Source organism: Chrysemys picta, chromosome 6 (genome assembly GCF_011386835.1).
Source record: "Chrysemys picta bellii isolate R12L10 chromosome 6, ASM1138683v2, whole genome shotgun sequence".
NCBI classification, from domain to species: domain Eukaryota; kingdom Metazoa; phylum Chordata; order Testudines; family Emydidae; genus Chrysemys; species Chrysemys picta.
The window spans coordinates 36,931,278-36,947,740 of NC_088796.1; the positions used below are offsets into that span (position 1 = coordinate 36,931,278).

Genomic DNA, 16,463 nt, shown 5'->3' on the forward strand with positions numbered 1-16,463 from the left:
TGTGTGATCATGCAATGAATGATATCTGCTATGCCTATTTTTAATGTATCATGCTAGACTACTACAGAAATAGATCAGACCTAACTTTTAAAATAATTCCAAAGTTATTTTATTTTTAAAACTGGAATGCATAGAATAAGTTAATTACAATAGTTTCATTACATTAAAATATGAAAAAACAAACAAATATCCTAATAATAATGATATATTATTTATTTTTATAGCATCCATATTCTGGTAAAAATAGTAAAATATTATTACATATGGGCCAGATTATGCACTACATGGCATACTACTCTGTTCTGCCTCCAATAAAAAAATAAGTGGTTGGTAGGCCTTGGTCTTTACTGACTACCTCTAATAACAATTGAGCTACCACCACCAAGTGGCTTGCAGTTACATGAAACAAAGCCTCCTGCACAACTGAAGCAATTAAGGAAGCCAGAAATAAACTCAGAGCTATTTCAAATTCCATCACCCAATTTCAACAGTGATGACTACATTAACTAAAATTATTGCTGTGTTATTTGCATAATGAAAATGTATCTAACAAGAAAAAAAGAGCTCTTTCTGAGAAACATATAACAAAGGTAAGTGGGGGGATGTGTGACTGGGATGATGTGTGTAGCTTATATAAACATAGAGTGCCCAATTCCAGAATCTTTATTAAGGCCCCAATCCTGCAAACTGATCTGCCTAGGTAGACCCCTGTGCCCTCTCAGAGCCCTAGTGATGTCAACAGTGCTCTGCATAAATGCAGGGATTTGCATGTTCAAATCCTTTTGCAGGATGAGGGACTAAATTTTTATTCAATTCTTAACTCAGGCAAAGTTCCCCTTAAAAGCCAACAGGTGTTTTGTCAGTCAACCTAACCTAGTCTGTCTACTTACTGTTTTCCTAGGGAGCTCACAACCAGTCTTATTTGAATGTTATATAGTGTAATTAAGATTGGCATAAAGATGTCTAGAAATAGTAAATTTGATAATGCATCAACTCTTTTCCAGTCCTAAGGTGAAAGTTTTCCTTACTGAGCCAATTTTTCTCCAGATATAACTCAATTCAAGTTAATAGAGTTACAGCTATAGATAACTTGGTCTAGAGAGAGAGAGAGAGAGAGAGTGTGTGTGTGTGTGTTGTACTGGATTCTTGTCGGGGGCCTAATAGGGCTAAGAGGAATATTGCAATATTTTTTGTTGCTATTTCAGCTGTAATTCCTTGTGTTCAGTTATTGTGGGAAAGCATTTGCAATCTGGCAATCTGCAAATGGTCAGGCTCAGTCTTTTCTCCTCCAATAAAAGGAGAACAGAGAAAACCTTATCGCCAACTCTCAAGAGTTTCACCCAGTACCCTGTCAGCCGCATGGTTTCAGAGTATCAACTTTTATGGTGGGTCATGAATGACAACATGATCTCTAATGCAGGTAGGTGCCAATCCAGTCCTGACAGACCAATTTGGATCCCAGGTAAACACTGTCCTATTGATTAGCTCACTGAAGTTCTCATAACTATATTTTATTAATATTCATTTTGTGACATAGAGTCATAGACTTTAAGGTCAGAAGGGACCAATATGATTGTCTAGTCTGACCTCCTGCACAACACAGGCCGCAGAATCTCACCCACCCACTTCCACAACTAACCCCTAACCTATGTCTGAGCCACTGAAGTCCTCAAATCATGGTTTAAAGACTTCAAGGTTCAAAGAATCCTCCAGCAAGTGACCCATGCCCCACGCTGCAGAGGAAGGCGAAAACCCCCCAGGGCCTCTGCCAATCTGCCCTGGAGGAAAATTCCTTCCGACCCCAAATATGGTGATCAGCTAAACCCTGAGCATGTGGGCAAAACTCACCAGCCAGACTCCCAGGAAAGAATTCTCTGTAGTAACTCAGATCCCACCCCATCTAACATCCCATCACAGGCCACTGGGCATATTTACTGCTAATAGTCAAAGATCAATTAATTGCCAAAATTAGGCTATCCCATCATACCGTCCCCTCCATAAATTTATCAAGCATACTCTTGAAGCCAGATATGTCTTTTGTCCCCACTGCTCCCCTTGGAAGGCTGTTCCAGAACTTTACTCCTCTGAAGGTTAGAAACCTTCGTCTAATTTCAAGTCTAAACTTCTTGATGGCTAGTTTATATCCATTTGTTCTTGTGTCCACATTGGTACTGAGTTTAAATAATTCCTCTTCCTCCCTGGTATTTATCCCTCTGATATATTTATAAGAGCAATCATATCTCCCCTCAGCCTTCTTTTAGTTAGACTAAACAAGCCGAGCTCTTTGAGTCTCCTTTCATAAGACAGGTTTTCCATTCCTTGGATCATCCTAGTAGCCCTTCTCTGTACCTGTTCCAGTTTGAATTCATCCTTCTTAAACATGGGAGATCAGAACTGCATACGATATTCCAGATGAGCTCTCACCAGTGCCTTGTATAACGGTACTAACACCTTTTTATCTCTACTGGAAATATCTCACCTAATGCATCCCAAAACTGCATTAGCTTTTTTCATGGCCATATCACATTGGCGGCTCATAGTCATCCTGTGATCAACCAATACTCTGAGGTCCTTCTCCTCCTCTGTTACTTCTAACTGATGAGTCCCCAGCTTATAACAAAAAATCTTGTTATTAATCCCTGAATGCATGACCTTGCGCTTTTCAGTATTTCATTTCATCCTATTACTATTACTCCAGTTCACAAGGTCATCCAGATCTTCCTGTATGATATCTTGGTCCTTCTCTGTATTGGCAATACCTCCCAGCTTTGTGTAACTTTATTAGCACACTTCCACTTTTTGTGCCAAGGTCAGTAATAAAAATATGAAATAAGATTGGTCCCAAAACCGATCCCTGAGGAACTCCACTAGTAACCTCCCTCCAGCCTGACAGTTCACCTTTCAGTATGACCTGTTGTAGTCTCCCCTTTAACCAGTTCCTTATCCACCTTTCAATGTTCATATTGATCCCCATTTTTTCCAATTTAACTAATAATTCCCCATGTGGAACCGTATCAAATGCCTTACTGAAATCGAGGTAAATTAGATCCACTGTGTTTCCTTTATCTAAAAAATCTGTTACTTTCTCAAAGAAGGAGATCAGGTTGGTTTGGCATGATCTACCTTTTGTAAAACCATGTTGTATTTTGTCCCAATTACCATTGACCTCAATGTCCTTAACTACTTTCTCCTTCAAAACTTTTTCCAAGACCTTGCATACTACAGATGTCAAACTGACAGGCCTGTAGTTACCTGGATCACATTTTTTTCCTTTCTTAAAAATAGGAACTAAGTTAGCAATTCTCCAGTCATACGGTACAACCCCTGAATTTACAGATTCATTAAAAATTCTTGCTAATGGGCTTGCAATTTCATGTGCCAGTTCCTTTAATATTCTTGGATGAAGATTATCTGGGCCCCCCGATTTAGTCCCATTAAGCTGTTCGAGTGTGGCTTCTACCTCGGATGTGGTAATATCTACCTCCATATCCTCATTCCCATTTGTCATCCTGTCATTAACCCTAAGCTCCTCATTAGCCTCATTAAAGACTGAGGCAAAGTATTTGTTTAGATATTGGGCCATGCCTAGATTATCCTTAACCTCCACTCCATCCTCAGTGTTTAGCTGTCCCACTTCTTCTTTCTTCTTATTTATACGGATATAGAACCATTTACTATTGGTTTTAATTCCCTTTGCAAGATCCAACTTTACATGGCGTTTGGCTTTTCTCTCTTTATCCCTACATGTTCTGACCTCAATAAGGTAGCTTTCCTTGCTGATCCCTCCCATCTTCCACTCCTTGTAGGCTTTCTGCTTTTTCTTAATCACCTCTCTGAGATGCTTGCTCATCCAACTTGGTCTACAACTTCTGCCTATGAATTTTCCCCCCTTTCTTGGGATGCAGGCTTCTGATAGTTTCTGCAACTTTGACTTGAAGTAATTCCAGGCCTCCTACGCCTTTAGATCCACAAGTTCTTCAGTCCAATCCACTTCCCTAACTAATTTCCTTAATTGTTTAAAGTTAGCCCTTTTGAAATCAAAAACCCTAGTCATAGATCTATTTTTGTTTATCCTTCCATTTAGTTTGAACTGAATTAGCTCATGATCGCGCAAACCAAGATTGTCCCCTTCAACTGTTTCTTCTGTAGGTCTTCACTACTCACCAAAACCAAATCTAAAATGGCATCCCCTCTTGTTGGTTCAGCAATTACTTGGTGAAGGAATCCATCAGCTATCACATCCAGGAAAATCTGAGCCCTATTATTATTACTAGCACTTGTCCTCCAGTCTATATCTGGGAAGTTAAAGTCTCCCATGATCACACAATTCCCATTAGTATTTACTTCATTAAAAACATTAAAGAGGTCTCTATCCATACCCAAATCAGATCCCAGTGGTCTATAGCACACCCCAAGCACTATTCCAGGGGAGGCTCTAGTAGCTTTCTTCCCCAGTGTGATTTTTGTCCAGACACACACTGTCTTATCCATTCCATTACTTCTTATTTCTTTTCAGTCTACCTCATCATTGATATACAATGCTGCTACACCACCTTTACCTTTATTTCTGTCTTTCCTAAACAGCACATACCCTTCAATACCTATACTCAAGTCATGACTACTATTCCACCATGTTTCTGTTATCCCTATATCATCTGGTTTCACTTTCTGCACCAGTAACTCTAGTTCCTCCATTTTGTTACCTAGGCTCCTCGCATTGGTGTACAAACATCTTAATTGTTGCTGTTTGGCTTCGCTCACATTCTTTACCTGATTAGGCACAGACATTCTACCGCCAGTATCACCTATTAGACTGGTATCTACACTATCTTTCCTCATGTCCATTCTCCTACCCCTGGCTGTATCCTTTCTTTCTTCGTTTTCTTCCCTCTCAATGTTAAAATCCGGCGTGGAGATTACCTGGACATCTCCCAACCATCTCCCCCAAATTCCTAGTTTAAAGCTCTCTTAATCAGTTGCACCAGCCTCCATCCTAGAAGTCTATTTCCCTCCCTACTCAGGTGAAGTCCATCCCGAGAGAACAATCCTCTGTCCATGAATGCCTCCCAGTGGCCATACATCCCAAAGCCTTCCTTATAGCACCTGAGCCATCTGTTGATCATCATGATCTTGTCACACCTTTGCTGCCCTTCCCTAGGAACAGGCAGAATCCCACTGAAGATCACCTGAGCCTCGATTTCCTTGAGCGTCTTCCCCAGCCTGGCATAGTCTCCCTTCATACATTCCAGCGAGAATCTAGCCGTATCATTTGTTCCCACATGCAGGACAATCAGTGGATTCTTTCCCGCTCCCGTCAGGATCCTCTTCAGCCTCAGGTCCACATCCCGTATCTTAGCACTCAGCAGACAGCACACCCTTCTGTTCTCCGGATCAGCTCTGGTTACAGGCCTGTCTATTCTTCTCAGTAAGGAGTCCCCAATCATGTAGACCTGCCTTTTCCTGGCGATGGTGCGATTCTCTGGTCTATCCCCTGTTCCCTCTGGCTGCAAGTCCTCTCGATTCATATTCTCCCTTGCAATCCTCTGTAACCCATCCTGTATCCTCCTGGGGCTCATATTTGGTGTTGTTATCTCCATTGACTCTTCCCCTCTTCCTACAGAACTAGCTGCTCTTCTCTTTTTCCTTGCCCTCCCACCGTCAGTGACCACCTACTGTGCCCCTTCTTCATTTTCCAACTCCGCAAACCTGTTCCTGAGCTCTATGTCTCCTTCACTAGCCCGTCTTTTCCTCTGCCTGGTTCTCTTAGTCACATGCTTCCACTGTCCACTTTCCTCACCCAGCAGTCTTCCTGCCATCTGCAAGTATGAGCTTTTTCCTTCAGCCTCCTCATGTCTTTGCTCCATCATCTGCTCGAACCCCCTTCGAAACTCAACCAGAGTTTCCACCTGCATCTCCAATCCTCTTATCTTTTCTTCCATCAGCTCTATCAGGCGACACTTCATGCAGACAAAACTCTTTTCAGGTACCCCCTCCAGGATCAGTTTCCACATCCAGTCATCTTCATTGTGTCTTCCACTGCTTGGGTCACTACCACTGCTGCCTCTGTATCTGTCATAGCCTTCTCACCTAAGTCCTATTAGTCCAGGAAACAAACACCACCCTCCACAGCAAAACAAACCCCCAACAAGCACCACAACACTGCCAGAACATCACACACTCCCTTCACTAGGCTGTCTGTTCCTCTGCCTGGTTCTCCTAGTCTTCCCCTCAAACTCCCCTTGCAAACTCCCACTCAAACTCCTCTGTTTACAGCTCTGTTTGCTGGCTCCTGTGCCGCATGCACAAACATCATGATAAGAAAATCTGGATGCTCAAACTGAAGGAGGACATTGTTCTTACTTTATTCTACTATGCCTCACCCTTCCTCTCCTCTTTCATCTCCAATCATATACAGCTCCATGGGCTTAGTTCTACCCTTAGATACACAGAGGCAACTCTCAGTCACTTCAGTGAGAGATGCCCACATCTACTTGAGAGGAAAATGTGGTCCCAAGAGTTCAGAAATTCAACTCTGAAATACTTAACTATTGATATATCATAAGACACCTATATTGTTAAAATGTACCCATGCTTTATATTTGTTATAATTATATTTGAATTGATATTTTGTAAAACATAATAAAACCTGGTTACAAGAATCAAAACTAAATAATTAATATATGTGATTGTGTAAGTGAACATATTCTGTGGAGAATTATTATATATAAAAATACCTGCACATAAAGAGCTGAAAGTGGCTAGTAAACTGATGATGACAGAGTATACTGACATTTTAATAGCAGGAGATCACAGTTTTGTCCTGTTGATGGCACAATAGCACTATGGCTTGATACAATAGTTGAGGAGAAATGAAACTAGGTTATTTTGTAGTTTATGTAATTGCTTTTTACTACACAAATAATCAGGGGTAAACCAATAAAAAAGAGCTATAGGTAACATCTGTGGCAGAATCAGCTTGTTGACAATGTTTTTTCTTTTCCTTCCCCGAATCAAGCAAGAAATCTGATTTCAAGATAAGAGACAGGAAACAATGGGTGTGACCGTGGGGCCCTTCAAATGTAAACTGTAACATAACCTGAAAATTAGATTACTCATCTTATTATTTCATATGTATATATGGTAAGTTGTGCCTACCTGAGCAAATGGTGTCACAATCAAGTCATCTCCATGTCTGAAAAATAAACAAAATTATAAATTAGATGTTATTGATGACTATTCTCATTGAAGCTACTTTAAAAAAATCAGGACATAAATTAAGTCTTATAAATTACTTTATTTAACCTTAGTCTTATTCCTCAACATCCATTCATCCCAGCTGCTTTAAAAATGCCTCTGAAAGGAAAACATTTAGCAGTTGTCCAATCACGTGGTGTCTTTATGGGACCGCTGGAGAACCAGTTGATTTTCACGCTGCTTGTTGGACAGATGAACACGGACAGACAGGATGAATCAGCAAAGATCACATTCCCAAACTTCCATTTCCCTCCTTCTTTGAAACTAAACGGAATCTCTTTCATATAAGAGTTAACCAGGCATGCCTATGTGGCTGGTAGCACCCACAATTAGTTTTGGTGGAGGAACCCAGCCCACCTAAATATTGAAAGTGATTTGCATTAAGTGTTACTAACAGATTATAATTTGTGAGCATTGGACAAGCTAGTAACTGCAGATGACTGGGGACTACATCACAGACTAATAAAAACCTAGTTAAACTTTAAAACTGACTCACATATCTGAAGTTATATGGGAGTGTTACTTAATGTGTGCTGTTGCTGTAGCAACCGCACCCACACCATGATAGGTGATGTAGACGCAAGGTGTCATAATGATGTGTCTTAGTGGAGGAGGGAGGGAAAGGGGGTTATCATCTCTTCAGTAACGAAAATTTCTTGTTAGAGGAAACTGGGTTATGGTCTAAAGTAATTCCCACTTCCCTGATGAATAAAATTTCAAAGTTACACATAAACTACCACATATAGTCACGGCCTGTGTGCGATTTTTTACATTTAGTTACCAGAGGTACTAAGTAACCACAGGGCAAAAAAACTTGGAGGGCTGATGTATACATACAGTTTATCCATTCTTTAATTAAATTTTCACAAAACTGTGACTGATAATGAATATACTGTAATTAACTCATGACAGATATATACACAGTCCGATAAGTCATCATTTGAAATATTTCCCCCCAAATATGCTCCAATAACTATATATAAACTGCTGCGTGGTCTATGAACAATTTGTCTAACATTACTTTTATAGAATAAGGGCTCTAATCCTAGAGTTACCTGGCACCTATGTTCTTTTCAGACAAAATAATAATGCTAGCTTTATCCAACTAGCTGGAACTAGGAGTTTCTAATTTTTATTTTTAAAATAAGGCAAAGAGAACAGTCAATAAAAGCCAGAAAATGATTCACAAAGAAATAATTTAATAATAATTTGTTTTTAATATGCCTGATTTATTGTGCAATAGATATGTCACACAGGTTATAGATTGCAGCTTTAGCACCTGAAATCATTCATCCAAAATTGTTACTGACAGTTTGTATTTTAATGTGCTTAAAATTTTAAACCTATTTTTAATAAGGGAGCTTTCCTTCCACTGGGAAAATTTAAGTATATATGAGAGAAAGACGGAGTGTGTTTAGAAGGGGACTTTTCATAGTAATAAAAAGGTCACTTCTAAGGAACTTTTATGATTAAAATAGAAATTTAACTGGCATTTGATTTGCTAGAAAGCGACTGTTATTATTTAGACAGTGCCCACAAGATAGCAGGTGATTTATAGGTGTTGCAACATCGTGGTCCCAAAAAGCTCTGAATATAAGCAGACAGGCCCAGATCAAATAGAAATTAGGAGCCCAAATACCTTTGATGTTCTGGGACATTGCAACAAAGGATGGGGAATAGGATGAAACAAAATTTAAGTGAGTGACCAGTGATGTCTAGCATACACTTTACTAGTTGCTTTTATTGTCATCGCTTGTATTAATATTTATGTGAATGGAAGAGTAGGTTTTAAGGGGGAAGAAGTGTGTATTTTAAGGGGGAGGGGGTCTTGCAGAAGTAGGTGAAGGCATGCCTGACATGGTCAGGGAAGGAGCTGGCAAACCTCTTAAGGGGTCTAATTTATTTAACAAAAGGCCAAATGTGGTATGTAAACAAGATTTTAACCACCATCCTAGCTGGGGGCAAGTGGGGATGAGTTCACTCTAATCTGTCTGCCCTACCTAAATCCATCAACTTCCTCTGTCTTAGGCTCTTTACCGGTAAGGCCCTCTTGACCTAGGACGAGCCCCTGGAGCCATGCATCTTGCCATCACCTGGAAGAGGGTTCCTTTTCTGGGTTCAGGGTCCCCACAGAGGTCAAACCATAGCAACTCTTCTATGAAAGGGCATATAGTTCCTGTTGCTGTCTGGTAATCAGACAGGTCTCCCTAGGGGCTTGGCACTCATAGCTCTTCCTTCCTTTTCAGAACCTTGTGTGTCTTGGAGCACTCTTCCTAGGTTCCCTTTCCTGGTGAGCTCCCTAACCAACAGAGGCTGCCCTAGCTATAGGCAGACTTGGATGGAGATTTCTGTGATGGATGACGCTGGCAGGATGGATGGAACCAGCTGAGGTTCTGAAGAGCAGGATGGAACCAGACCATGGATGGAGCCAGCTGAGGTTCTGAAGAGCAGGAAATGGTTGCCAGCTGGGCTGCCAGGGAAGCACTCCCACCCCTTCCCCAGCTGCTCCCCCCCCCCCCCCCTGGATGGGCAAGATTGTAGCTGCGGCTCAGGGCTGCTCCTTGGCAGTACTGCAAGCATGGCTGTGGCTTTGGCCATAAGTGTCACTACCTGCCTGGCTTCATGTCAGCACCTAGCTCACACCTTCCACTCTGCACCTGGCCTCCACAACCCAGGCTGCTCAGGCAGCCATTGGCGCCTGCCTTGGCCCCAGCTTCCATCCTGGACTTCCACTACGGCTGGTCCTTCAACTCCAGTGTCCAGGGCTCCCAGCAAGCAGCTCATCCAGAATGGTGCAGGTGGCAGACTGCGGGGGAGCAGGTGTGGCTGCTGTGCTGCATGGCAGGTGCAATCTGTGGGTGTGAAGAGCCAGGCAGGGGTGTGGGCGGGGGTGCACAGGTGCTGGGAACTGCCAGGTGCTGGGCAGGTGGTGAGGGCTGGGGTCAGGCAGGCAAATGAGTGGTGCAGGGGCCAACATGTTGGGCTGAGCTGGGCGTGGGGCCAGAGTGAGGGTGCAAGGACCATGGTGCAGGGACCCCCCAATCTGTCCTGTGAGAAGGAGTTTGCCACACCCTATGTAAGGGGGATCAGCTTCCCCAGTCCAGGTAGTTTTGTAGAGAGTGGGGGCACCACGGTGCCTGTTAACTAGGGCCCTATGGGCTAGGATATGCCCTTGTTGGTGCCCAGATCCTGTTATGGTTGAGCTGAGCAGCTCCAAGGGTGCTGAGCTGGGGCTTGCCCCACCTTGAGGCTCAGGGAGCAGGTGTCAATCTGTCTGGATAGGACAACTGGGAAGGGTGGCCCCCACTGGGGGTATCACCTGCCTAGGGAGCAAGTCTTGGCTGCATGCAGGGCCTTTCATCCTGGCGTGGTGTCGGACCGTTCCCATCCGAAAGGGTCTGTCACTGGGCCCAGCAGCCTCTACAGCCGTAGGCGGGGGTCTGCCCCAACAGCTTCTGACCTAACTGCACAAGTTTCTGGGGGGCATTGCGGCAGCAGGAGAGGCTCTGAGGGTCTGCCACAAACTATTAAGAGGCGAAGAGGTGGGCAGACTGTCTTGAAGAGCCCGTGCTAACCAGCTCTCCTGAGGAGTCCCTCTCTTCAGGGGCTCCCTGTCTTCTGGAACCTCCTAACTGAGCCCTCATAACCCTTTATTAGACCAAGGAGTTCCTTAGCTAATTAACTGCCACTAGGCAATTAAGTACTCACAGATAGGTCTGGGTTGGCTCATTCTCTTTAGCAGAGCCTGTCACAGTTAGGCTGAATGCCTGACCCATTCAGAAGGCCAGAAGGTGACAATCACCATCCTCTTAATAACAGCCCTTAACACAATTGAAGACTATTGTCATGTCCCTGCTAGTCTTCTTTTCTCAAGACTAAACATGCCCAGTCTTTCTCTTAATTTCCATTCACTGTTGCCTATGAGCTATGTAACGTTCTTTAGTGACAGAGCAAAACAACATCTCATAGGGATGCATTGTGGCAAGGTCTCTGCTTGTGAATCCCCCTTTTCCTTTACTCCCCCACATTACTATTTGGGATCTCTCTTGCAGGGCTACACTCTAGTCTATATCTAGCCTACGTACAGATGATGCTTCTTACACCTCCAGACTGGGGGAAGTCGTGTTATTTGCTGCATAATAGCTTGTTCACCTCCTCTTCAATAAAACCTTCTTGCTTGTTTGGCCTTTTTACTGTCTGTGCATCAGCTGGAATCCCTGAATTTTCAAGTAAGCCACTCTCCTGTCTGTCTGATGTCAATCCAATGGTTCTACCACTTGGGTCAAAAGCATATAAACAGCTGAGCATGTCCATAAAAATAAGCCCAAGCAGCATGTTTTTTGAAGGGTCTGATCCTCAGTGGGACCCTGTCACTGGGTGCAGAGGCACTATCCTAAAACCAATGTGTAAGGAGTTCTCATTAATCTATCCTGATCCCCATCCTTGGTGAGCTGAGTCATGGAAACAAAAGAGTTAGTTATAAAAGTTATCTAAGGTCATGGTGGGTGGTCAGTAATGTCCCCAAAATTTCAAGTCACTGCTGCCTCTACCCAAAATTGGGAGGGGAATTTGGAGATGCATCCTCTTCCTACTGCCAAAAGCTTCAGTCCTCTCATGGGTAAGGCTAAGATTTTGTCATGTTTATTTTTAGTAAAAGTCATGGATAGGTCACGGGCAATAAACAAAAATTCACAGAAGGCGTGACCTGTCTGTGACTTTTGCTGCTGCGGCTCCATGGTTTCCCCCACCACCATGGTGGCTGGGAGCTGTGGGGTTCCCCCTCCGCCCATGGCAGCTGGAAGCTGCAGGGTGACCATATTTCCCAAAGAGAAATCGGGACACCCCAGCCGTTTGCCCGAGGCATCTCTCTCCCACTGTGCGAGGCTGTTGCTGGAACTTTGCCCAGGGGTTCCTGTCGCTTGTTGCTGCAGTCGCTTGTCGCCTGCAACCCCTGAGGCTGAAGCAGAGATTGTCACGGAGGTCTCTGGAAGTCACGGATTCCGTGATTTCCATGACCTCCATGACATAAACGTAGCCTTACTCATGGGTAACAAACATTCAGAGTGCCTCCCATACCTTACAAGTGGAAAATACTTCAGATTTCTACTACTCAACTACCAAAATCCCTGGCTTCCCAAACTACCACCTGTCTTCCATAATGTAGTTCCGAGCTGTCAATATAAAAATCAGCAACACATTAAAAATTTGAGGGCAGCTCAAAGTACATAATCTTTGAAGTGTAGGGCTGCAAGGGATCTCAAGAGATCATCAAGTCCAGGTGCCGAGGTAGGAACAAGTAAACCTAGACCATCTCTGACAGGTATTTGTCCAACCTGGTCTTAAAAATTTCTAGTGATGAGGATTCCACAACTTCCCTTGGAAGCTTGTTCCAGTGTTGACCTACTCTTATCGCTAGAAAGTTTTCCCAAATATCTAAACTAAGTCTCCCTTGCTGCAGATCAAGCTCATTATTTCTTGTCCCACCTTCAGTGGACGTGGAGGACAATTGACCACTGTCCTTTTTCTAACAGCCCTTTACATATGTGAAGACTGTTATCAGGTGTCCTCTCACTCTTTTTTTCCTCAAGAATAAACATGCCCAGCTTTTTTAACCTTTCTTCATAAGTCAGGTTCTCTCAACTTTTGATTATTTTTGTTGTTCTTCTCTGAATTCTCTCTAATTTGTCCACATCTTTCCTAAAGTGTGTCACCCAGAACTGGACACAGTACTCCAGCTGAGGCCCCACCAGTGCCTAGCAGAGTGGGACAGTTACCTCCCAGGTCTTACAGATGATGCTCCTGTTATTACATCCCAGAATGAGGTTAACTTTTTTGTAATTCCATCACATGTTCAGCTCATATTTAATTTGTGATCCACTATAACTCCCAGATCCTTTTTCTGCAGTATTACCATCTAGCCAGTTATTCCCCATTTTGTGGTCGTGCATTTGATTTTTTCCTCCCTGAGTGTAGTACTTTGTTGATTTCAGATCAATTCTCCAATTTGTCAAGGTTCTTTGGAATTCTAATCCTGTCCTCCAAAGTGCAAACAACCCCAACTCCATTGGCAAATTTTACAAGTGTACTCTCCACTCTGTTATCCAAGTCATTAATGAAAATATTGGACAATACCAGACCCAGGACTGATCCCCATGAGACTTCACTAGACATACCCTCCCAGTTTGACAGCAAACCATTTATCAGCTACCCTTTAAGTATGGTCTTTCAACCAGTTGTGCATCCATCTTATAGTAATTTCATCTAGACTGCATTTCCCTAGATTACTTATCAGAATGTCACGTGGGACTGTGTCAAAAGCGTTGTTAAAATCAAGATATATCATGTCTACTGCTTCTCCCCATCTACTAATCTAGTAGCCCTGTCAGAAAAGGAAGTAATGTATCCTTTCATGTATCATAAAGTCTCCTTGTTACTAAAAATTATTTAAAAAAAATAAATAGGAGCACAGGTGAGGGAATGCCACTCCCAGAGCATTCCTCATACTTCCTAGAATCCAATGAGACCTCCGGCATAGACTGTAACATGCTTTGGAGTCAATAGGGGGTTAAACTAAAGACTGCCCTTTCATGGCATTATCTGGTCTGCTGGAAAGGCACCTGGATCTCTCATGAAGATTAACCCTGCCTCAGGAAGCATTAGCTACTGTAGCATCCCCTGCACTATTGCTATGACTCAGTTGCAGAGGACTCAGCCAATCACAGCAGCAGCATAGAAAGGCAGCCCCTCATGTGCTATCTACTGTGCCATGCTGCTGTGGCTTCTTTTTCATACAGATCTTCAGACTCTGTGGGATTCAAAAGCTGTGCTTCCTGCCCATTCCATGCCCCACCCCTCTCCTCCCAAAGGAATAAATGCCAGCGTATTTGAGAATTTGAATAGTTTTTTCCATGAGAGAGGATGATTTAGCCTTCTCCAGTGGTGGGTTTTTTTTGTTTTGTTTTTACTTCTTTCTACTATTTGAGTTCTTGATGCATTGTATTTCACTCAGTTGTGGAGGAATGCTGCAGCACTTTGCTCTTTAGAGTGGACATTATTACATATTCGTTTAATCAACTAAAACTAATCAGGTATTTAATTTTCACATTTCAAAAGCTCCTTCAGTTAAGTATGCAATTTACAGGAATTGCAATTATTTTGATAAAAGTGTATCATTGAGAGCTCAAGTATCGAAGCTTGCACAAAGCGAAGTAATCTACTAGCACACTGTGGGCCAGACTCATTGACAGAAAAATCAGCTTGTGTTGTGGGCAACCCCTCAATCCCCAATTCTGCCAGAGACCTGGATCTGGCTGGGCTTGTCCACAAAATGAGCAGGAATGGCCAGAGAGAGGGTGTCTCTAAAGCACCAGGGAGATGAAGTGATTCATTACAGTCTCTCTCTCTCGGGAGTGGGCAATGATATCACATGTTGGTCATACCACAGGGGTGAATCTTTTCGTGAGTACAAGTTGCCCTCCATTCCATATGTGGGGGATGAATCAAGCCCTGTATCTTTGGATCTCATCATAACAAAAAATAGGAAGTCAAACAAAACAAACAAAGATCCTTTTCATGGAAAACTGCAAAGCATATATGATTTCCTATTGACCTACAGGGTACTGCTGTGTATTAAAACACAACAACCTACAGTTATCCTGCTGTTTCCCTTTCAGGTGGTATGGAGGCTGGTAGCTGAAACTCTCAGAATTCTTGTTAGCCTGGGGTCCCTCATCTACTTCCAGAAAGAAGAAAGAAGAAATGTAAGCCATGTAGAGTACAACACAAGCTTCTAAACATAGACAAGGTTGTTAACCTTTAAGGCTGGGAGAAATGGTTCGGGTCCCTATTAGCATGACACAATTCAGCAGAATCCATGTTTACTCACTGGGATATCAGTATCTATCTGTTAATCTCTTTCTATGGAACTCAGATATGAAAGTAGGTATGTAAAGAATAATTTTCTACTAGCACAAGAAATTTGAAAAGATTAGCTTAATTTGAAAAAAGACTATTCACAGAATAATTACTAGCGGGTGACTGTGAGTGTCACAAAACATGGGGAAAAATTTGCAAAACCAGAAGTGAACAATTTTCATACACTTCCATTTATTTCTCATAACTTAGATTTTTGTGTGCAAAAAGATGTGGTGGCAAATTTTGAAAAAGCCACTGACAGAGCACTTGGACACATTTAATAATAATTATAACTGAATTTGAAAAGTGTCTCCATGCTGAGGCATTCAGGGTGGTCAACATTTACTACATTCAGTGGCAAAAAAACTACATTAAGGTAGAGTTAAAGTTGCTTGATGGTATGTCGTCCCCGTGCAGAATGTTGACCTGAGCAAAACTTAAACTTCTGAAAACCAGGAAATTCACAGTTACAGTTGTCCATAAAATCTTAACTCTGCCTTATTTGAGCAATGCCCTGGTACACATCATTAACACACATAGCTCTACTCTGCCAACCCCACAGTCGCTGAAATGTATAAGCTCTTCACCTCCTTTTACAACCTATTCACTCTCACCCACAGGTTTCCATCTAACACTACTAAAGGACAAAAAGGGGGAAAAATATGTTGTCCATGGCACACCACCTTCCCTCTGTTCCTCTGGAGCTGACAATAGTCAATGGAATTATTTACATACACTCCAGGAGCAGTCATTGTGTTAGGCATACCCACGTTAGGCACACCAAATTTCAAAGCCATCTGAATAACCATTCAGATGTTAGAGCACTTAGAAGAGTTGAGCTTTAAATGGTGGGAATTGGAACCCACTAGCTATTTTTCTTTATTGGCGCAAAAAGAATGTACAGAATGTACATTTTCTTAAATATCATTTTCAATTAGGGTCTCCCGAAGATTTAGTGGGTGCCGTGCATTGCCTTGGGTAAAACTCAACAGACAAACTATTTTGACCCACATCAATAGTTTGAGCTCTAGCTCTGGGCAAAGAAACATTGCCTAGAAACTTTTTGTAAAATGGCTATTTTGGGGCAGCTTATATCTTTGCAGCCTCTTGGTCAAATTACCTCAAAGTTAGGTCTCTAAATCCTACCCTGCATCCGACTGAGGCACACCAAATTTCAAAGGAATCCAACTAAGCCTGTTTTTATGGAGGTCCTAGAATGGTCAACCTTTAAACAGAAGTTGTGACTCAACCTGAACTATAGTGGCACTGCCACCGAACTATAATATAGAATAATT

The 16,463-nt window shown here is 42.5% G+C and overlaps 1 protein-coding gene across 7 annotated transcripts in view; it reads right to left on the bottom strand.

Annotated features, from left to right (window-relative positions):
- The window catches only part of PDE4D (phosphodiesterase 4D), a 1,097,801-nt gene that overhangs the window by 161,146 nt on the left and 920,192 nt on the right, over positions 1-16,463 (bottom strand). For all 7 annotated transcript variants that reach the window (XM_065599005.1, XM_065599006.1, XM_065599007.1 and 4 more), the window contains one exon: positions 7,156-7,192. In XM_065599005.1, the coding sequence (XP_065455077.1) occupies positions 7,156-7,192 (37 nt within the window). The remainder of the gene's footprint in view (positions 1-7,155; positions 7,193-16,463) is intronic.